Below are 22754 nucleotides of genomic sequence, written 5' to 3'. Positions count from 1 at the left end.
AAAATTCCATTAGTTTATAGTTGAGATCACTGAAGGACTGAGATCTCAGTCCTTCAAGATCACATTTATTCCCTCAACATGAGTTTACTGGGAACCTATTATGCAAGGCATTATACTTTGTGCCATAGAAAAACAATGATAAGACAATTTTCAATTCAGAGACTGCATATGATGAATCAGTTATCTGAGTCCACTCTGGGCACTGCCTGTAAACTGATGACCTAGATCATGAACAGAAGCAACTTATGTCCTGACAATAATCATAGACTAAATGACTGTGCCTTGCTACCCAGTAAAAGGCCAACTCAGCTCACAAGTGACTCTCCCCTTTATTTCTTAAGTTCTTGACCCAGAATTTGGTAGGTAGTCATCAAGTCATTACTCTGCAGCTGAGCTGTGTCATGAAACAGCCATCTAAAGGGCTGCCTACTCATCAGTCTGTGTAGGCTGGGAATGTGGTACCATACAATTGAAGCATTGTATGGTACTACATCAACAAGGCCCTTTGGGAAAGTTCTCTGGAGCTTGTCTATTATACGCTTTGTGGCCACATTCCTTCCTCCTGCATCTGCCAGTCTTCTGCTATCCCTTGGCAGCTAATTGGAATGCCACCATCACTCACTCATCTTAAAAAGTTCCATCCTGTGTGAAAAGTTAGTGTACCCTATGAGACCAAGCCTGTTGTTAACCATGAACAGATATTATTTCCCACAACCTCATCCTCTGACTTGCATTTGTTTGCAGTTTTCTTGCTTTTAGACTCTCCCTGCACCAGGCCAGTCTCCATATCACAGTCAGAATAATCTTCTTAAAGTTGATCATTACCTTTGTCCTTACCTCTGGTTGTTTTCGTACTTATTGAATAATGTTGAAACTTCTTATTTCTAATTTTTGTTATCTTATTCTCTACTACTCACCCATATACTTTCCTATGTTCAGCCACAAGTTGTGCACCATCTTCTCAAGGTGCCACTCAGATGCCTTAGCTCCCCTACTACTGTGATAGTCCAAACCATCATCACATCTCTTCTGAGCTGCCTAATTATTAATACCTCTCCTGTGACTCTCTGCCTTCCCATTTGGGGCCAATCACTGGCTCCCTCATTGTTCCTTGTATGCACCAAGTACACTCCCACCTTGGGAGTTTTGCACTTTTTAATTCCTCTGCCTGAAACAGTCTTTAACTAGATACTGGGATGATGCTCTCCTCACGACTTTCAGGTTTCCACCTGTTGTGCAAGCATGCACAGGGCAGGTTTGCTATCAACTCACAGCAAGTACATAGGCATACCAGACAGGGAGGCTGGCCTGCATGGAGGCAGGCATGGACTAGCTGTGGGGCTGGGAGGCTTAGTTACCCCCAACAAATCTTTATGCTTTTTCTCTGGGCTCTCTCTGGCATTCTCTCTCGAGTATCATCTCATGGTCTGGCTTCCTCTGTAGTCACGCTATTCACTCTCTTCAGTGTTGCTGCTGCCATGGCTTTTATCCCAGCCTCTCGGCTCAAGTGTGCACACCATAGTGCAGGTGTCCATAATCATGTCCGTGATTCATAATCATGTCCATGTCCAATGCTTCTACATTTTCATCATCAAGGCCACAGATGATAGTCACAGAGGCTAGTGGTATAAAAATACTGATTAATTAATTTACCCTACACTGCCTAATTATAAATACTACCTTATACCAAAATAGCATGTGTCTCCATTTTTACATCATTCTGTCCCTTTACCCTGCTTTATTCATCCTAGAACTCATTGCTACCTGCTATGTTACCCATTTATTGTTTACTTGCATATTTCCTAGAATAAGCACTAGAATTCATTAAAAGCAATGACTTGGCTATTCTAGAACAGTGTCTGGTTATAGGAGGACTTGTTGAATGAATGAATGAATGAATGAATACTTGTTGAATAAATGAATGAATGAAAACAGTGTCATTTTCTCTCTGTGTACTTCCTTAACATATCCAGGTCACCTGATGTATTGCCTGTTCCCTTAGAGCTATTCATATACCTCTATTATAGCTATCACATTTTATTGTAACTTTTATGACTTTACCCCTGCCCAGTCCATAAAATCCTCAAAGGCAGATGTCCCACTCATCTATGTATCCTTCCTGGCATCTAGCACTAATTTGGTGAAAATGTATAGAATGAATGAAGGTAGAAGAAACAGAATGACATAGCTATGTCCTAAAATGATTTTAGGATGGAAATGTTTTGAGTTCTTATTAATCTTATTTTCAGAAGGCTACATTGGGACTAAATTCAGGCATTTATTTCAGTATAGATGCCCAAAGTAAAAATGTAAAAACAATCTCCTTCTAGACTACCAAATTTCCCAAAGTTCTTTCCTCCAGAAATTGCTTGTGTGGTTATTATACTTCAGGCTTTAAAGACAAATTAATGTGCAACAGTTCTAATGTGAAGGACCTGCCACAAGTACCCGTCACCAGTGGAATTCAATAAAAGAATGAATTTTATGTTCTTAGGAACAAGGCTTTAACATATCACCTGCCTAGATGGCACAGGTGTATGAGTATCACACACACTTGAGGAACCATCAAAGGAAAAACTTGTTGAAACTTATAGGAAAGAATCTGGAAAAGGATTTGGAAGCCCTAAATTCTAGTTTCTTATAAACAGTGTATATTACTTTGCATAAGTGATTGGTACCTTGCATCTCAGTTTCCTTCAACATGGGAATTAGGACTAGCTGATAGCCAAAGGTCTTTACAACTATAAAGTTCTATGACTCAATTGATTGAACTGGGAGATTATACCCAAGTGGCAGGAATAAATTGACCTGGGAAAGGATGTTGACTGACCTCTCAACATCAGTGATCTTGATGGTGAGGGTATGATGACAGAGTCCCACACATGGCAGAGCCTGAACTCAGGACTTGAATCTCATTTGCATTCCCATTCCTGTTGACACAACTTCCTCCCTCAACCTTCAGAAACTGGGCTCCCATCAAGAGGGAAGAGAAGAGGGACAGGATGTCCTTCTAAGCCCCTAGTTGGGTTTAAGCAATATGAGTAACTGAAAAGGCTTAATCAGGAGACTGCAAACTTGTCAGCATTGTGGGGGATGTCTTATCTCTGTTGTTGAATTTTTCTCTGAGAACTTGAATTCTTGTGGCCCAAGGTTCATGGTTTGCCTTTTGCAATTTCCCAGAAGGGTTCTAGAGATTGCCAGAGGCAACCTAGGAGCAGACAGTGACTTGTGAGGTGGCAGCCTTGGAAATCCTGTCTGTGATTCAGTTTAAGAGCCTTCTATGTCAGAATGACTATACAGAATGGACTTCACCTGAAACCAGAACTGACTAGACTGTTAAACCAAGCCAAGTGGTGAAAATTTTATTACTTTATTTTTTTAAAAAAAGGATGCATAGAACTTTCTAGAAAAATGTTTTAAGTCATTTTTTTTTTTTTAAAGCACTGGGTACAGTCAGAAGCGCGGGAGGGTGAGAGAATTCAGCAGAGCCAAAGCGGAGAGCAGAGCAGGCAGAAGGACCGAAGTACACTGCTGAGGGGAGCAGCGAGCGGCAGGAGAGGTCTGCGTGCCATGTGGGACCCTCCTCCGGTGGCCGGGGAGCAGCCGGGGAATGAACCAGCGCTGCAGAGGGTGTGGGCAGCTTCGCAACCCAGCGCTCAACCACTGCGCCACCGGGGAGGCCCTTAAGTCATGTTTTATAAACACATAATATCTTATAACAACTTCCAAAAACAGGATTCATAATCACATGTGACTGCGTCATAAATTAGGAAATCCCAAATGGATTTGTGTGTGTTTTTTCTCCCTTCTTATTCATTTGTGACAATATAATTGAATCAAAGAATAGATCACATGCTTTATGAGATTCTCACAGCCACAGTTAGACTATCTATTAAAATATTTCTGATGCATCACTCTCTTCCCCTCCCTCCAACAATGTATAAACACATGCAAAAACACATTCTCATACTTATCCTCTCTCTCGGTTATGTATTTTTAAAAAAAATATTTATTTATTTATGCGTACAAGAACTGGGGTGTAGGCCAGAGATGTGGGGGGAGAGAGGATTCACCAGAGACAGTGGGGAACAGAACAGGCAGATTCACTGAAATAAACTGAGGGGAGCAGCAGGCGAGACAGGAGAGGTTTGCTGTGCCATGTGGGTCACCTTCCTGGCCAGGGATCCAACTCGTGCTACAGTGGCTTCATGGTGCTTATGCTTAACCCCTTGCACCACCAGGGAGGCCCCTCAGTTATATATTTTCCATGTGCTTTGGTGAGGCATTTAAAAATATTCTCCATAGTAGTTGGACCAGTTTGCACTCCCACCAGCAGTGCAGGACAGTTCTTTTTTCTCCACATCCTTGCCAACAATTGTTCTTGCTAGTTTTTTTAATGTGTGGCATTCTCACTGGAGTAAGATGGTATCTCATTGTAGTGTTGTTTGTTTTTTTTTTTGTAAAGATTTATTTATGCATACAAGAGCTGGGGTACAGGCCAGAGTTGTGGGGGGTGAGAGGATTCACCAGAGACAGAGTGGGGAACAGAACAGGCAAATTGACCAAAGTACACTGCTGAGGGGAGCAGCGGACAAGTCAGGAGAGGTCTGCTGTGTCATGTGGGTTACTCCCTGACCAGCCAGGGATTGAACTCATGCTGCAGAGGCTGCGGATTGCTTCATAGTGTGGTGCTTAACCCCTTGCACCACCAGGGAGGCCCCTTATTGTAGTTTTGATTTGCATTTCCCTAATTACAAGTGAGGTTGAACATTTTTTCATATGCCTGTTGGCCATTTGCATATTTCCTCTTTGGAGAAGTTTCTTTTTAGCTCTTCTGCCCATTTTTTGACTGGATTATTTTCTTTGTTTTTATTGAGTCTCATCAGCTCTTTGTAGATTTTTGTGATCAGCCCTTTATCATTAGTGTTGTGTACAAAAATTTTCTCCCAATCGTTGGGGTGTCTCTTTGTTTTGGTTTCTGTCTCTTTTGCTGTACAGAAGCTCTTTAATTTGGTGTACTCCCAGCTGTTTATCTTTGCCTTCACTATCACTGCTTTGGGTGATGTGTCTTTAAAGATGTCACTGATGTGTATGTCATATAGTGTTTCGCCTTTATCTCCTTCTATATATTTTATAGTTTCAGGTCTTATGTCTAGTTCTTTAATCCATTTTGAGTTGGTTTTGTGCATGGTATGAGGTAGTAATCAAGGTTTATTCTTTTGCATGTAGCTGTGTGGAGATTCCTCAACCTGCTAAAGATGGAGCTTCCATATGATCCAGCAATTCCACTCCTAGGTATTTACCCAAAGGACAAAGAAACATTAATTCAAAAGGGCACCTGCACCCCTATGTTTATAGCAGCACTATTTACAATAGCTAAGCTATGGAAACAACCCAAATGTCCAAAAATAGATGACTGGATCAAGAAGATGTGGTACATATACACAATGGAATATTACTCAGTAATCGAAAAATATAAACTCATGCCATTTGCAGCAACATGGATGGAGCTGGAAGGGATTATGCTCAGGGAAATAAGCCAGAAAGAAAAAGAAAAATACCGGATGGTTTCACTCCTAGCAGGAATTTAGAAAACCTAAATAAGGGACCAGGAAAAAAACCTAATTCTAATAAAGTAAAAATCAAAATCAACAAGCAACTATAAATCAGAGACACACTGGGGCGGGGGGAGGGAGAGGGAGTAGGATCAAAACAAGGGGGGTAGGAATTTTATGGGAACTATAACCAAGATGAAAATGTATACATTGTGCAAAAATGAAAATGATGTAAAAAATTTAAAAAATAAAAAATAAAATGAAATTAAAAAAATAAAAATAAATGAAAATACTCTCCAGTAGAATATTAAGTGTTCAAGCTATTTTATATAAAGTCCACCAAGATAGAAGAGATAGGAGCCTCCTGGTGGCTCAGGGGCTAAAGACAGTGCTATCAAGCTATCCCTAGCCACTGCAGCATGTGTTTGATCCCCAGCTGGCCAGGGAGCTAACCCACATGGCACAGCAGACCTCTCCTCTCTCGCCTGCTGCTCCCCCCAACAGTGTATTTCAGTGGATCTGTCTGTTCTGCTCACCAACTCTGTCTCTGGTGAATCCTCTTACCTTCCCTATACCTCTGGTCTACACCCCAGTTCTTACATGCATAAATAAATAAAATCTTTTGGAAAAAAAGTATAGAAGAGATTAACTTTTATCTCCTCCCCAGTGTTAGGGTGAGCTTGGCTGGAATCTTTATTAACAGAGAGGATATTTTCAGTTCTTGGTGAGGTGTACAGTTATTAGGGGACATAACTACTCCCAAGTCACATGTATTTGAGCTAGGCCCATGTCATCTCCTGCCTGAGAAATGACTTCTGATGATTGCATTACTTTCTTCTCTCCCAGTGACAGGGAACGTTTTGTGATCAGACATGAAGTATTTGGTCTTTAACTTTGTATTCTCTGTGACCGGTGTTTTGAGCATAAATCATACAATAAATGTTTCTTGGTGGCTGTATTCCCTGACATTGAGTTACACTTCCAACCTTCATTAATACTTTACAGCTTCATTTACTATGTTATATGCTCATAGTTAGCTTAGTTTATCTATTTCAATATAAAATCTTCATATGAAACCAACTTTAGAGTCTGTTATGAACACAGGATGCAAAAGCCCTATCTTTATATTAGAGCACAAATATCCTTCAAGGAGAGCAATTCATTCATGCTTTACCTGTAGCTCATACCAATTTACAATATGATATAAACCACACCTTCTCTAGTTTTTTACCTGGGGTTAGTTTTTTAACATTTCCTATTGTGTGATACAAGAACTGCTCTATAGATTCAGGGTACTGAATCTGGTGGTCCACCGAGAACTGGTGCTTCAAGTGCTTATCCTGGCAAGGGACAAAGTTGGGAGTACATTGATGTGACCCCAGCAGTGAGGACCAGTCCTTTGTACAGGACAGGAAAATGCAGAAAACTTGTGAGCAGTTGATTTTTATAATGTCTTACATTACCACTGTCTGTCTACTTACACCTCATCATTTGGCTTAATATATATAAAAAGCTTACTGATGAGGTGTACCAGACAGACCTGTGTTTCGGTCACAGCTCCTAATGTACCTTTTGGCAATCTTGGGCAAGTTACTATCTCTTTCTAAGACTATTTTCTCATAGAAAGTGAGGTAATAATATATACTTTTTGGTATAGTTGGGAGGACCAAATGAAGTTAGATTTGTTAACTGTTTTGTGCAGTGTCAAGCACAAAATTGGTCTAGAGGAAGTGAGATCTATTATTATCTAAGAACCATAGAAGGTCAGGTTCCAAATACTTAGGAGAGAACTTGGCACATATTAGGATCTCTTTAAGTGCTTATGCAGATAGCTAATGCAGATTACCTGTTCAAATTTAACTTTTTTTTTTTTTTTTTTTTTGTCAGAGCAGGAATAAATTCATCAGCAGAGGGAAAGAAATGGAAGTCATTCAGGGTTTCTTAATTTTATTAAGATAGAATTCTCATCCAGTAAAAACCATCCATTATAAGTGTGTAGTTAAGTTTTGACAAATAAAACTGTAATAATCACCACTATGAGATTTGGGAGTTTTGAAACAGGGGAATCTACTAGAATTGTAAATTGAAAATCAAGGTTTGATTTTGACTAAGAAAATGGAAGCTTATTTTCCCCCTTGGGGCAGGAGGTATAGAGGATGTACATGGAGATAAATAGACCTTGGGTAGTAGTGGGAGAGCCTTGAGAGCGTTCCCTAATATTATCTATCCTCCTGTGTGGTAAGAGAATAGATATGAGAAAAAGGTAAACAGGAATGAGACAGGTTATACCATAGAGTATGGAAGTTGAAAATAATTTATGTAGGTTGTGACTGACAGGGATACGTATGAGACTGCCTGGCTAGGCATTCATGACCATGTGATACAGCTAAGCTGTAGGCATGGAAAATGCAGGGATGGGAAAGATCCAAGGATGAGGATTTCTCAGGGCATAGGGATGAGGGACAGAAATACAGATAAGAGTATCTGAGGGTTTGTAAGTCATGTTGATGAACATGGGCACCGGGTGCTTAGACAAGGAAGTAAAGCCACAAGTGGGCAAAGAGGCAGGAGATAATGAAGGGGTCGAGAGAAAACGGAGGCCTTAGTGAACTCTGAGTGGGTGGGGTGAACAAGGAGGTTCTGGCTGGTTGGGTTTAACATTCCACAGGTAGACCTGAGAGATGCCAGGGTTCAGGTCACATTCACAGGAATTTGCTACTGAAGTAGGTGGAATGTAAACTGATATGTTGACAATTGATAGAAAACACAAAGAAAGGATCATGTAAACAACATTGGGCTTTTTAAAAAGCCTGCTGGTGTTTTAAAGGAGGGGACTTTTATTCAAATAAGCTGTAGCTGTTATGTTGTACACAATCCAATCAACAAATTCTACTGGTTTAACATATGTCCAGAATTTCACCACTTTTACCACCTTTATTGCTACTATCCACTTATATGTAATTGCAATTGCATCAAAGTAGGTCTTCCTGTGAATATTGTTGCTCCCCTATAGTTTATTATCAATATAGCATGCAGAACATTTCTTTGAAAGTATAACTAGGATCAAAACACAAAAGTTTACCTCCCATATCATTCACCAAAAAAGTCCAGAGGCTTTCTAGACCTGCACTGCCAATCCCTCCTGCTCCACCCCTCTTCCCACCTTTTCCCACACGCTAATCTCTGATAGTCTTCTGCTGTCCCCCTTGCTCAGTAGACTTCAACCTCATGGGTTCCTGTTTCTCCTAGATCACCTCCTGCACATTTTTATTACAGGACGGTTGCACTCACTGTTCTTTCTGCCAGCTAAATTTTCCTGTCATGTATCTGTGTTGTTTAGTTAATCACCTCCTTCAGTTTTTAGCTTAAATGTCACTTTCTCTCTAGGATCTTCCCTGACCATCCTATTTAATGATCTCCTCCCTTACACACATACCTGTTCCATCCTCTGATTTATTGTTGCTAGTTGTCTAATGGTCTCTCTCTGTATATTTTTATTTGTCCCTTCAACTTGCAGGTAAGCTCCACTAGATTGAGGTTTTGTCTGTTCTCCAGTACTTAGAACAATTCCTACCTCTTCATAAGTTGTCTATAAACGAATTGACTAAAGAGATATATGCTTATCACAGTAAGGTGGAATTTTAATTGAGTGCAAGCTTAGCCAGAAAGTCAAAGGAGAAAGAGACACGAAAATAGTGCCATTATTTTCTGGGAAAAGAGAAAACGAAAAGACCGAAGAAAGGAAAACCAAAAAAATACTGTTTACTAATAAATCCTTAGTAGTCCAAAGAATGAAACAGAGCAAAGGTCAGAAATAGAAAGTAAAAAGGGTGGTATACAGATTTCAGAAATATACTGGAAGCCTTGCACTTGAAGTATATATTCTTGAAAAGGCCTGTAGTCGAATTTAACATCCCTCCACATTCATACAAATTGAGATTGTAAGAAACTACAGAATATCACTAGGTAGTTTTTTTTTTTTTTCCAAATCATGGCATAAGGTTTAAGGAATCCAGCACTTGAAAGGGGCTGGATCTTAATCACAAGATGTATCTTGATAAATAGACAATAAAAATTCAAAAGGAGGTCTCTTAATATGAAAAAGGGGAAAATTTACTATCATGAATATTGAAAAATTACAATGAAGTGTTAGGGAAATGAGTATGTGTGGAGAGGAGACTGGCAAAAGATAGTTAAATATAAACCTGGGTTTATTTGCAAAGCTTTAATCTTTGATAAATAGCACTTTCCTAAAGCAAATACCTTGTCCAGGGAGCTTATAACTATTTGTTTCAATATCTGGGTTATAGTCCAAATGATTTCAAATTCTGGGAGAAACTATTTGTGTAGAGTGTATTGTACTGAGTGTTAATATGACATTATATAATTGCATAATTAAATTAATTATGCCTGAATATTAAGAAGCTAGCTATTAATATGTAATTACTCAACCACACCTTACTAACTAGGAATTTGCAAATAAGTTGACCAGTTCCTTGAGGGTTTATTCACCTGCTCAGCACTTTTTTGCAGTATGTGCAATTTCCTTTTCTATAAATAATTAAAAATAAATATTAATTGAATTGAATTGAAAGATGCCAAACGTGTTATATTCATTTTCAGGAAAGGTGATTATTACAAATAATTCATCCTGTACTAATTGAAATAAATTGCAAGTCAGATAATGTCCATATATATGTTTGAATATTGATGTGTTTGCCATAGGTATTCTTCTGTGAGCTGGAGTAAAGACTTGTACTACCAAAATAGAATGGAGCTGTATTCCAAAGTTACAGAAAGAAAAACTAGACTTATGGACATAATTTTCTAAATTTGCTTTTTTTCTCATTAATTGTTTTGAACTATTTGGCACCTACTACCATTTACTTATTAAAAAAATCTGGTGCAAGAACAGAACAACTTTGCAAAATATTAGTTACACTTTTCAGCACATACAATCTTGAGTTTGATAATCCAAGTTAAGACTTAGAGAAAATAATACTTAAGATAGGAACTGTTGTCTGAAGTTAAACTGTTTTCCTTTAGAGACTGTAATTCTATTTTTGGCTTAACCCAGACCAGCCCAGATCCATGTATCTGGGTGATAAAGCACTGACTTTTGAAGACTTGTTTTACTGAACTCTGCCTTGTTGGGAATCCCTCTGCCTCTCCCATGCAAGTGCAGGAAACAGGGCTGAGAAATCTGCTCTAGTTAGAGTCACTTTGCTCATTATATGGTGCTTCTTTCTGTGGACCTTTGGGAGAAATTTTTCATTTCAAAATCAAGGAAAGTGCATCTTTGGAACAATTTTTGGAGACACTGTGTTATAAAATTGAAAAGGTTTTTATTTTTGCGTCTGATATTAAAAACTTGCTGCTAAATCCAAGCCTATCCTAGCAAGGAGAAGAGCTTTATGGTATGCATTTTCATGTAATCCTTTCTTTTGTTTATTTTATTACTACTGTTTTTGCTTTCTCTATTTTTACATTTGTTATCAAGTAGTATTTTGTGTTTTTTAAAACAACCTTAAACTTTTTGGGAGAGCAAGATGAGAGATAAATTTATTTATCCATTCATAATAGCACATAAAATTATGTTGTGTTTAGTCATTTGAGCTTTATTTTTTTGTTAAGAGTATGTGCTTTCTAGTTATTTTACCACCAGAAGTATGAGAACCTTTAATTTAGAAAGCTGCTAGGAAGGCAGAAAATATTCTATATCATGCCTGGCAAATACCCAACCACACTATCTTCATACTAGCATGAAGATCTAGCATACTGATACTCTTTTCTAGTTTATCTCTGGCACAACTTATTTACCTCTCCCCGTATCAAGCCTTCTCCACTGGAAACTAATTTGTAGTTTGCAAGTATAGTCCCTTCTCCATTTGTGAATTTTTACTTAATTTTTAAAATTATCTAATTTGTGGATAATTGACAATAATTTCTGAATTTCACACTAGCTGGTGGACTCATGTTGTAAACTAATGTTAAATAGTCCCTACTACTGAGAAAATATAATAGAACAATTAAGTCCATTGAAGAAGACAGTGCAAGCTGTTTAATTCTCTGTTTGGCCAGGATAATTGAGGTTTGACATCCATGTGAGAAAGTCTCCATAACAGCTGGCTATGTAGAGTTGGACTGGATTCACCACCTACTGGTAAAAGCATAGAGGTACAGGTAGAAATAGAGCATTAAAAGTACATAGAAGGAAATATAGGGGAAACACTACGTGATATGCACATCAAAGACATCTTTACAGACACATCACCCAAAGCAGTGATAGTGAAGGCAAAGATAAACAGCTGGGACTACATCAAATTAAAGAGCTTCTGCACAGCAAAAGAGACAATAACAAAAACAAAGAGAAACCCCACCAACTGGGAGAACATTTTTGCACACAACACTAATGATAAAGGACTGATCACAAAAATCTGCAAAGAGCTGATGAGACTCAACAACAACAAAGAAAATAATCCAGTCAAAAAATGGGCAGAAGAGCTAAAAAGAAACTTCTCTGAAGAGGAAATGCAAATGGCCAACAGGCATATGAAAAAATGTTCAACATCACTTGTAATCAGGGAAATGCAAATCAAAACTACCATGAGATACCATCTCACACCAGTGAGAATGGCACATATTAAAAAAACTAGCAACAACAAATATTGGCGAGGGTGTGGAGAAAAAGGAACTCTCCTGCACTGTTGGTGGGAGTGCAAACTGGTTCAACCACTATGGAGAGCTGTGTGGAGATTTCTGGACCTACTAAACATAGAGCTTCCATATGATCTAGCAATTCCACTCCTAGGTATTTACCCAAAGGACACAAACATCAATTCCAAAGAGCACCTGCACCCCTATGTTTATAGCAGCACTATTTACAATAGCTAAGCTTTGGAAACAGCCCAAATGCCCAAAAATAGATGAGTGGATCAAGAAGATGTGGTACATATATACCATGGAATATTACTCAGCATTCAAAAAAGATAAACACATGCAATTTGCAGCAACATGGATGGCGCTGGAAGGGATCATGCTCAGCGAAATAAGCCAGAAAGAAAAAGAAAAATACCGGATGGTCTCACTCATAGCAGGAATCTAGAAAATTTAAATAAGGGACCAGGAAAATGAATAACTATAAGAAAGTGAAAATCAAAATCAACAAAAAACTATGAACCAGAGATACTTTTTGGGGGGTGGGGGGTGGGAGGGGAGGGATTGGGGTTAGAATGGGTGGGTTGCAATTGTATGGGGAATATAAAAATAAAATTTATTATTAAAAAAAAAAGAACAGCAGGAATACCTCAACAACAACAACAAAAAAGTACAACACTTGTATGTACTTAATACTACTGAACTGCATAATTATAAAACTTACCATTTCAACCATCTTTATTATATGCATATTAACACAAACTACAAGGTAGTCAATACAGCATAAATTAATAATTTTTCATAATTAATAACATTAATTTATAGTGTATCACATTTATCTTATTATTAATGTAATAATACCGATAGAGTGTTACTATGTGCCAAATACTATTTAAGCACTTTACACAAAAACATATAACATTTTTCACTATTTCCCCAAGACCAAACAGAAAATAAATTTTACATTTTCTTCTATGTCATATCTGAAAATAGAATGATCACATTATAGGCTTCAGAAAAGTCTATTTTCTGAGGCTTTTGAAAACATCCTTAGTCAACAAGGAGGAACTCTGATAGAAAGCAGTGGGGAGATAAATAGAAAGGAAGGTAAACCTATTGCCAAATTTAATGCTCCTCCCCCAAAGGCAGGTGATCTATACATCCTTCCTGAGATATTAAGAAGCTTCCCCTAAGTGTAAAACATGAAAATGGAGATAAATTGGGGCTAGTGTAAATAAATGTAGGCCACTGATAAAACAAAACAAAACAAAATAATCATAAACTCATCACTATCCAAATATATCCATGTGATTATCTCAACTGTCAATCAATTTCCCCACATATGACAGATAACAGTGGCACACCCTTGAGTAGTTCTATCCAACATTGTATTGGGCTGGTCCGGGAGTTGGTTCCCCTACAGAGTGCAGCTGAAGTGAAGCTGTGCTGGTTCTGGATCAAGCCTTTAAAAGGACTGGCATCTTCTGTTTGAACATTTGCTTTTGGGAACCTGAAATTCTCTATAAGAAGCCCAGCTTCCCTGTCTGAGATATCAAATGGAATTTCCATTCGGTGAAACCATGTAATAAGAAGAGCACCTGAAAAAATTTTAAAAAACTATTTATTTTCATTAACTAATCAAAGTTTTCTTACATAGTTGTAGTCCCCATGGTTCTCCACCACCATACCATCACCATATTTGTGTACCATCGCCATATTCCCTTGTGCTCTTCCCTCCACTATTTTGACTCCACTGCACCCCCCTCATTTGCTGTATGCCTCAGTTCTATGGTAAGATTTCTAGTTTCTACTTTTCCTTTTGTTTGGTTTTTCTATATCCCACATATAAGCGAGACCATCTAGTATTTGTCTTTTTCCATCTTACTTATTACAGTTAGCATAATCCCTTCCAGCTCTATCCATGTTGCCACAAATGGCATGAGTTTGTCTTTTTTGATCACTGAGTAATATTCCATTGTATAAATATACCACACATTTTCGATCCATTAATCTATTTTGGGGCATTTGGGTTGTTTCCATCTTGGCTACTGTAACTAGTGCTGCAATAAACGTAGGAGTGCAGGTTTCCTTTTGAATTAGTGTTTTTTTGTCCTTTGGATAGATTCCTGGGAGTGGAATTGCTGGATCATATGGTAGATCTATTTTTAGTGTTCTGGAAAGCTCCACACAGCTTTCCATAGTGGCAGGACCAGTTTACATTCCCATGAAGAGTATAAGAGAGTTCCTTAATTTCCATATGCTTTCTAGAATTTGTTGTTTCTGGTTTTTTAAAATGTGGACCATTCTTACTGGAGTGAGGTGGTATCTTATTTGCATTTCCCTAGTAATTAGTGATGTTCAACAATTTTCTTTTTTTTTAAGATTTATTTATTTATGCATATAAGAACTGGCCAGAGATGCAGGGGCTGAGAGGATTCACCAGAGACACAGCAGGGAACAGAACAGGGAGACCAACTAAAACACACTGCTGGGGGGAGCAGTGGGCCAGACAGAAGAGATCTGCTGCACCAACTGAATTAGCTCCTTGGTGGGGCATGGAATTGCAGTGCCTTGGGATAGCTTCACAGTGCTGAGCCTTAATCCCTTGCACCACCAGAGAATCCCTGAACAGATTTTCATATACCTATTGGCCATTTGTATTTCTTCTTTGGAGAAGTGTCTTTTTAGTTCTTCTACCCACTTTTTGACTGGGTTATTTGCTTTGTTTTTGTTGAATTGTGTAAGTTCTTTGTAGATCTTTGCTATCAGTCCTTTATCTGTCATATGGTGTGCAAATATTTTCTCCTATTCCATAGGATGTCTCTTTGTTTTGATTATTGTATCTTTTGATGTACAGAAGCTTTTTAGCTTGCTATATAGTCCCAGTTGTTTATCTTCTCCTTTGTTTGCCTTGCTTCTGGAGAAGAACCCTCAAAGATGTTCCTGAAGTTTTTTGTCTATGTTTTCTTCTATATATATATATTCTTTCTTCTATATATTTTATGGTGTTAGTTCTTACATTCAAGTCTTTTATCCATTTTGAGTTGATTTTTGTATATGGTATTAGGTAGTAGTCTAGTTTCATTCTTTTGCATGTTGCAGTCCAGTTTTCCCAGCACCATTTATTGACAAGGCTTCCCTTGGAACCAGAAACATTTTGGAGAGGGAGACAGGACAGGCTACCCCAGCATTTAGTTGAGCTTCCTGATGACTCTGGCTTAACCACTGTCTGATTGTACCCTCACAGGGGACCCAAATGAAATCAAGCAGTAAAACTGCCCAGCTGAGCAGTCATGCCACAATGACATGATAATACCTTTATTGTTGCTTTAAGCACTAAATTTTGAGATGGTTTGTTCATCGGTTACTGTCTATTCCAAGTAACTTAAAGGATGTCAAAAAGTCCCCCAGGCTTGCTATGTCTTAGGATCATTGAATGCCAAGTTCTCAGGGCAGGGAATGCTAAAAGGGGCAATGTCTGAGGAAGAGAAAGGGGTAGGTTGGATAAACAGAGAGAAGGGCACTGAATGAGAACTTCAACTGCTTGCCAGATTGGTTTGGTGCCAGTTCTAGCACGAATGGCTGCATCTGAGTAATAGTTCCAGTGCTTTGTTCACAGGTAGTAGCTTTCCCTTAGGTGAACCTATGTTTTTAAATAGTATTTCATATAATGCCAGCTAGAAGGAAGTCAAGGTTACATGTTCAGTTTTATCAGAGTGGGTTTGGTTTCATTCCATGTCTAATGACCCCCTAACTTGAATATCAATATGTGCAGCCCAAGGGAGATCAGACCTGATTCACAAGTCCAAGAGGACTTCTGAAAACACGCTGACTCATATCTTTACTCAGTGAGGGTCAGAAAAATCATTGTCATTTAGGTGGGTCAGGGTATTTTAAGAACTAGTAGTTTCACATGGTAAGATTTTTTTCCCCCCTTTCTACTGCTGGGAAAAGCCAATGAAAAATCATATTTGTTTTCTTTATTTTCTTTCTTTATTTTTTTTAAGAGTATTTACACAAGAACTGGGGTACAGGTCAGAGGCATGGGAGGGTGAGAGAATTCACCAGAGAGAGCGGGGAGCAGAACAGGCAGATGGACCAAAGACACTTCTGAGGGGAGCAGTGGGTGAGGCAGAAGAGGTCTGCCACACCATGTGGGTTTCACCCCGGCTGGCCGGGAATCGAACCCACGCTACAGAGGTTGTGGACAGCTTCAAAGCACAGCGCTCAACTTGCTGCGCCACCCGGGAGGCCCCTTTCTTTACTTTAAAATCATAGTTCTTTCAAAGAAATGTAGCAGTGAAAGCTAGCCAGGTCAATGTAATCTTTTTATTAATGTGAATGAAATTTAAAAGAATGGTAATGAAGCATGCTAACTACATGAGTCTTACTTTACACAATATACTTCATCATTGTGGAAGAAGAGCCATTTTCTTGTTGGTTCTTAATCCTTTCCCATGTATTTTCAAGTTAATGTAGGAGTAATAGTACTGCCTCGCCTAATGGTAGCAAGGAGTTGCATTATAAAAGTTTCATATATAAAATTTCATTCTCCTATAGAAAATAAAGGAAATAGTAGAAAATCATTAACATTTGAAATAGCTATAAAATACATTGCCCACTCTAAATGGTTTTTATATTTAAGGACCCCTCCTATCTTTTTGAATATTCAATTCTAGTAAATATCACAGCCAAAGAGTTCTAGTCGAAGGGTAATACTTTGATTCCATGTCTTAGGAATGATGCGGATAAACCTGGAAATAATTGGTGGGTTGAAAAAATTCTTCACATGTCCTTTAGTATTACTGTTTCCTTCAAAAATCTGAAAGCAAAATGAGAGAAAATCTTTAATGGTGGTATAATGGGTATAAAAATTTTACATATTTTAAAAATGTTTTTAATTCAAACTGAGGACATTAGTGAACATGCCTGACATTATCATAGAGATATTCTTCAATTAATTATGAAATCACACACCAGATAGACAGACTCCTGTCTGTCTTACCTCACTGGGATCTAAGTTAAATTAGGGAAAAATGAAGAAACCTGACATGGTACTGTGGAAAAGCTCTGTGACTTTGAACAAATTACAATCTCTGTTTCTCCATTTCATCACTGGTGAAATAGAGATAAGAAAATTTATCTCACAGAAGTTTCTGTGAAAATTTTGAAAAAATATGTAAGCATATGTTGAAAGCCTAGAAAGTGCCATAAAGGGAACACTAATAAATGGTGAATTATCACTAACATATAAAATAAAGTACAAACATGAACTTTTTAATCCTTTTCAGCATATGCCCTATATCCTCATTTAGAATGAATTTTATGCCTTTCTTTTTTGTGCATCCTCAGCAAGTTCCCCAAGATTTACACATAATGGAAGCTAAATCACTAGTTTTTGACAATAACTATCCTGATGTGAGAACATGCTTGCACAGTGAGAAATAAAACAACCAATGCACCCACATGGGGCTTAAAAAGAAAGAAAAATTAAATTCATTAACGAGATAAGTGTTAAGCCCATGGTAGACATTCAGCAAAAGTTCACTCCTTCTTGTGTCGCCCCATCCTACTAGCTTTAGCCCAGGTATTGGAATTGGGCTCATTGGGTATTGGAACATTAGGTTCATCTCCTTAGTTTTACCTCTAGTAGCATTTTTAAAATCACGTAAGTAGGAATTTAGGAGTGTAATGAAATACTTCATCTTGTAGAAAGTTTGTCTCCTTACCAGTAAAGATACAATTGTTTTCTGCTTAGTGAGAATATGATACAGAAAGTTTTATGGTCATGGATGTTTAATTAGTCATGAATAATAGGTATATCCAAGGCAATGCTAATATATTTTTATTTCACAGTGGGACCTTTTCTAGCCCCTATTATAGACTGTATTTTTTGTGTCCTCCCAAATTCATATATCAAAACCTTCAATCCCCAATAGAATGGTATTAGGAGGCAGGATATTTGGAGGGTAATTAGGATTATATTAGGTCATGAGGGTGGAATCCTCAAGATGAGATTAAAATGCTTATAAAAAGAGAAGATACCTCCTTCCTTCCCTCCCTCTTCCTCTCCACACACCAAGGAAGGTCATACAAGAACACACCCAGGAAGAGTACCATCAGCAAGAACCTGACCATAACCGGCACCCTTGCCTAGGACTCTAACTTTTAGAACTGTGACAAATAGTGCATGTCAAGTCACCCATTCTATGGTAATTTACAGTAACTTAGGCTGACCATACAACCCTTCAGCAGTTAGCTCTATCATAGCTAAGTAAGCTTCACATCAACCCCTGTCTTTTTTCTGTTTCACAGGGAGTAGGTAGGGGCTCTGTTCCTGTCCCCAGACAAGCTACCTGCAGAGCTAGGATTTAGAAACTTAAAAAGACAGCGCATGTCAGTACATATTTGTCAAGTGTAGAGAACCATTTACAAATGCAGTGTACTATTATTATCATAATAAAGTTTTTAAATTGTTTTCTTTTTGCCAAGCTCCCACCTTGTCCACCATGGAGGATTTCTGCCTATAAGGTTTCCATTCCACTCCCTGGTCACTGTACTGGATGGTATAGCTCTTCACATACATTTCAGAGGACAGAGACTTGCAACCCTGGGTTACAATTGCAGTTATCTTCTTGATTTTGAGCAGATCAATTTGTAACCACTGTTTGATATTATTTGCCTATGAAAATGATAACACATGGATAAGATAGATTTTTTTTAGACTAAGACACTCAGAAATGCATAGAGTTCAAGAGGATTTCGTTTCTATCTCATCACTTAAAATACTCTATCTGCTGAAAGCTTTCCTTGTTCTGTTTGCTGTCACAGCACATATATAAACATCTACTGGAGTATTTCACATATTGTACAATAATTATTTACTTGTTCGTATCCCTTACTCTTTGAGAGCATATTTAGTTTTGCTTCTCATGATACATAGTGCACCATTTGTATTCCACAAATTCTTTTTGAATAAGTAAATGAATTCTACTTGAGAAAAACATTAAATGCCTATATTATCTGTCAATATTATTCTCTCAAGTGGACTTACTTAAATAAAATGATACTATGGGAAAGGTTTTAATAATCTTGTTATTTAATCTATTTTAGAAAAGTCCTACTTTTTTTCTTCCATGGCTAATGTTAATAGAAGTATTCCAATTTCTTTTTTGATATTTCAAGTAAATGTAATATTTGAGACACCTGGTAAGACCATATCTATGACATAGTGTGGCATAGTAATTATCCTGTTTCTGGTTTAGAAAATGTCTAATCATTTGTCTGGTGATATGTACTCAGAGGAAGCCGATCAGGAGAATGAATTGAGTTTTGGAGTAATCAAAGATGAATTTTCACCTTTGGGAGACTGGTCATAGTTTCATTCGACTCTATATGAAATAATGAATATTTCCACTCAGTAGTGGATGTCTGTGTGAGCACATATGTATGTATACAAATGCTATCTGTATTTTAAAGCAAATTAATTGAATTAAAATTATTATGTAGATAATATTTTGCTAGTTTCTTACTACTATCTAGTGATATCTGGTGGTTTTATTTTAGTGTGTCTTCAAATCAAGGTGGTCCTAGTGATACCGAGTGTGGGTAACGAGAGAAATTTTTAAGCAAAAACAATTTTTGTGGACATACAAGAGGTAGAGGTACTAGTCTGTGTGAATGCCTGCATATGTATGGCTTAAATTTTCAGCTTCTCTAAAGAAACCTATAAAGACATTTAATCTAATAGGTTAAGTCAAACAAATATCAATAGATCTGACCTAGAATTACAGGTGAAAATGACAGCATTAAAAATTAAATTTAGAACCTTTATTACATCATATAGACAATGAACAAATTACATGCAGAGCCAGCTTTTAAAAAGGCTGTCAAATTGGAGGATAGTGTGACAAGATTTCTCTACAAACAGCTCTAAGTCATTGGGAATGATTAAACCGCATCCCCTCTCTCTTTAACTTTTTATTTGTATTGTTTATATTTTATATAAATATAACATTGTTACTTTTATCATTCTCCTTTGGGTCTCATTTTCCATTCCCCCAGCACCCCAGCACAATTGCAAAATGAGGTGCTTGGGTTACTTTAAATGATAGAAGGAGCACTGAGTTGGTTATGGGGAAATGGAATTCCTGAATCTGCCGTCAGGCTAAGCTAAAATATTTCATCTCTTTTGTGCTTAGACTTTAAAGAAAAAGTCTTAATAGATGCTTTGTAAAGCCCCTCACCTTTTTAACATCCAGTAATTCTTTCTTTATTAGAAAGACACAGACATTGGTTCCCCAGACTATCTGTACGGAGTCTAAATTTCTCTTTTATTCCGTTAGCACCACAGTTCCCTTTTCCTCTCTTGTGTCCTAATTTAAGGACAGGACCTAGAATCCTATAGAGTCCAGAAAATTGGAGAATTAGGTATCTTAAGGGAGGGAAATAAGAGGGTAGAAATTAGGGAACTTGAGCTTTAGCTGACAAGATGGTTCTGAATTCTGATTCCATTCTGATTTTGCCAGCCAGGTGAAGAGTGAAATAAAAATGAATCCACTAACAGTTACCCTTTAATTAAGTCACTTGAATATCAGGGGCAATACAACTCTCTTGGAGGCATTTTCTAAACTTAGATCACTGGTTTAGAACTCTGGATTTACAGCATTTCATATTCAAAGGGGATATTCACCTTGGCTTGCCAGGCATTCACACGGCCCTGGGCATTAAGACGGGCACGGAAAGGTTCCCAGTAATCTCCCCACCAAGATTTTTTAAATGAGGAAGCTGTGATTTGCGTGTTTTCTATCTTTCCACTTTCCATACCAAGTGGTGTAGAACATCCTATCAAAAGAAAAGTAAGGTGATTAATTACACCCCACCAATATTCCCCACATAATGTTTTGCAATGTAGAAATAGTATTGTATTACTACCAAGTTATAATGAAAATATCCAGCACAAAAATATTGTCTCAAGTGCCAAATCCTTTTTTCAAGTTTTCCATGTATTATTTAATACTCTTAATTATTTCCATTTTACAAATGAGAAAACAAAAGCACAGCAAGAAAAAAAAAATACTTGCCTAAAGTTGTCACTGCTAGAAGAATAAGAAATTCAATTTAAGCCTTGGTAGTCTGATATCACAGTCTCAATATCTAAACTTATTTCTGTTCTTAAGGGAGTCATGGAACCTTATGTTTGCTTTGAAGTAGACAATATACTTATATTACTAGGTATATAAAATCATTCTGTTTCTTCTAGCAAACTACAAAGAAGACATAGTGGATGCTTGGTAGTCAAATTTAATCTTTTCCTTTCAATTCTTTATGGGTGATTCATGGTATATATCTTTTGAAATTTTGCCAGGGCATGTATTTGAACATCATAAGCAGCAAGGATAAACTGTGAGTATAAGATACATAGGCAGGGGAATACCCAGCTGTCTGTCTTCCTCCATCAGCATGATAATGCTGCTGCTGCTGCTGATGATGATGATGATGTGATGCTCTGCTCTTGTTAGGAAATCATGGAGACATTTTTCTGAAGTGATACTTTATATTCTCCATTAAAAAAAAAGCCTCTCATAGAAGAAAGCCCACTGCTAATACTAGTTATACAGATACCAAGAAAGTGAACAGAAAAAGAGTAATGCTTCTTGTATAGAAAATAGAGGTTTTAAATAGATTAATAGAGTTGAAAGTCACATTTGAGAGTAGTTTGACTCTATAATCTTACAAAGTACCAATGATATCATATACCATGTGGGGAAAAGCCCACTGATTTATGGAGCAGTTTCAAGGGTGAAGTTCTTGCCTGTATAAAATTTGCATTGTTTCTCTGCTAATTGGCAAAATGTCCCTATCACTATCCCTCATGAATATTAAGAGTGTACTATATTCCATTACTGGATTTGATAAGAAACTATTTCCAAATTTCAAATACTTTCTCCACTGTAGGCCAAGGCTTCTTCTGTCCACCCTGAGAGAATGTACTTTCTCCCTATAGGCTGTCTCAGAAACACTTGGGTATTGTATATTGTTTCTCTCCTACCTCAGGTCTTGGTTGAAACTGGAGGTTCCTGGAGTAGCCAAGCTGTGGGTCAATGGCTTTTGTTTTTTATCCCAGAATGCTAGAGTGATGTTATTTCCTATATGTGCTTATGTGAAAAATTTTGGAAGGTACTGCCTTAAGAATAAGCCATGTTATGTGTGGTAGAATTTTATTATGGCTGTTTATGATCACCTAGATTTATTTATACCACAGATAACACTGACCTTCTGAAAAAAAGCTTACAGAGAAGAGGCTTGGGTACCTATATAGGGTATGAAACTATATGGAGCACAATCAGGTTTCAGACAGTTGGAATGCAGATTTAAATTTCAAAAATATTCTGTAAACAATAATATGTGACAGTAATGTTGCTCAATATTTTTATGACGTTAAAGTTGAGTGGCCTGGAGGACTTTGAAAGAGTCAGGTCTAGTTTGAATCTCAGATAGTTATTATTAAAAAGGGATCAGCTGAGGTCTTTGTGAGCTAAG

General features: G+C 37.6%; 1 protein-coding gene and 1 long non-coding RNA gene across 7 annotated transcripts in view; one reads left to right on the top strand and one right to left on the bottom strand.

Moving 5' to 3' along the window:
- The window catches only part of LOC119241306 (uncharacterized), a 188354-nt gene that overhangs the window by 8023 nt on the left and 157577 nt on the right, over positions 1-22754 (top strand). The window lies entirely within an intron of this gene.
- F5 (coagulation factor V) overlaps positions 16201-22754 on the bottom strand; it is a 70681-nt gene continuing 64127 nt past the window's right edge. For both annotated transcript variants that reach the window (XM_037506525.2, XM_054693490.1), the window contains 3 exons: positions 20905-21056; positions 18712-18894; positions 16201-17034 (listed from right to left, as the gene is read on the bottom strand). In XM_037506525.2, coding sequence (XP_037362422.1) covers positions 16888-17034; positions 18712-18894; positions 20905-21056 — 482 coding nt within the window. In that variant the 3' untranslated portion in view covers positions 16201-16887. The remainder of the gene's footprint in view (positions 17035-18711; positions 18895-20904; positions 21057-22754) is intronic.

Source organism: Talpa occidentalis, unplaced genomic scaffold, assembly GCF_014898055.3.
Source record: "Talpa occidentalis isolate TD23 unplaced genomic scaffold, MPIMG_talOcc4v2.1 talOcc4.12, whole genome shotgun sequence".
Lineage (NCBI taxonomy): Eukaryota > Metazoa > Chordata > Mammalia > Eulipotyphla > Talpidae > Talpa > Talpa occidentalis.
This window is presented reverse-complemented; position numbering and strand designations above follow the sequence as displayed.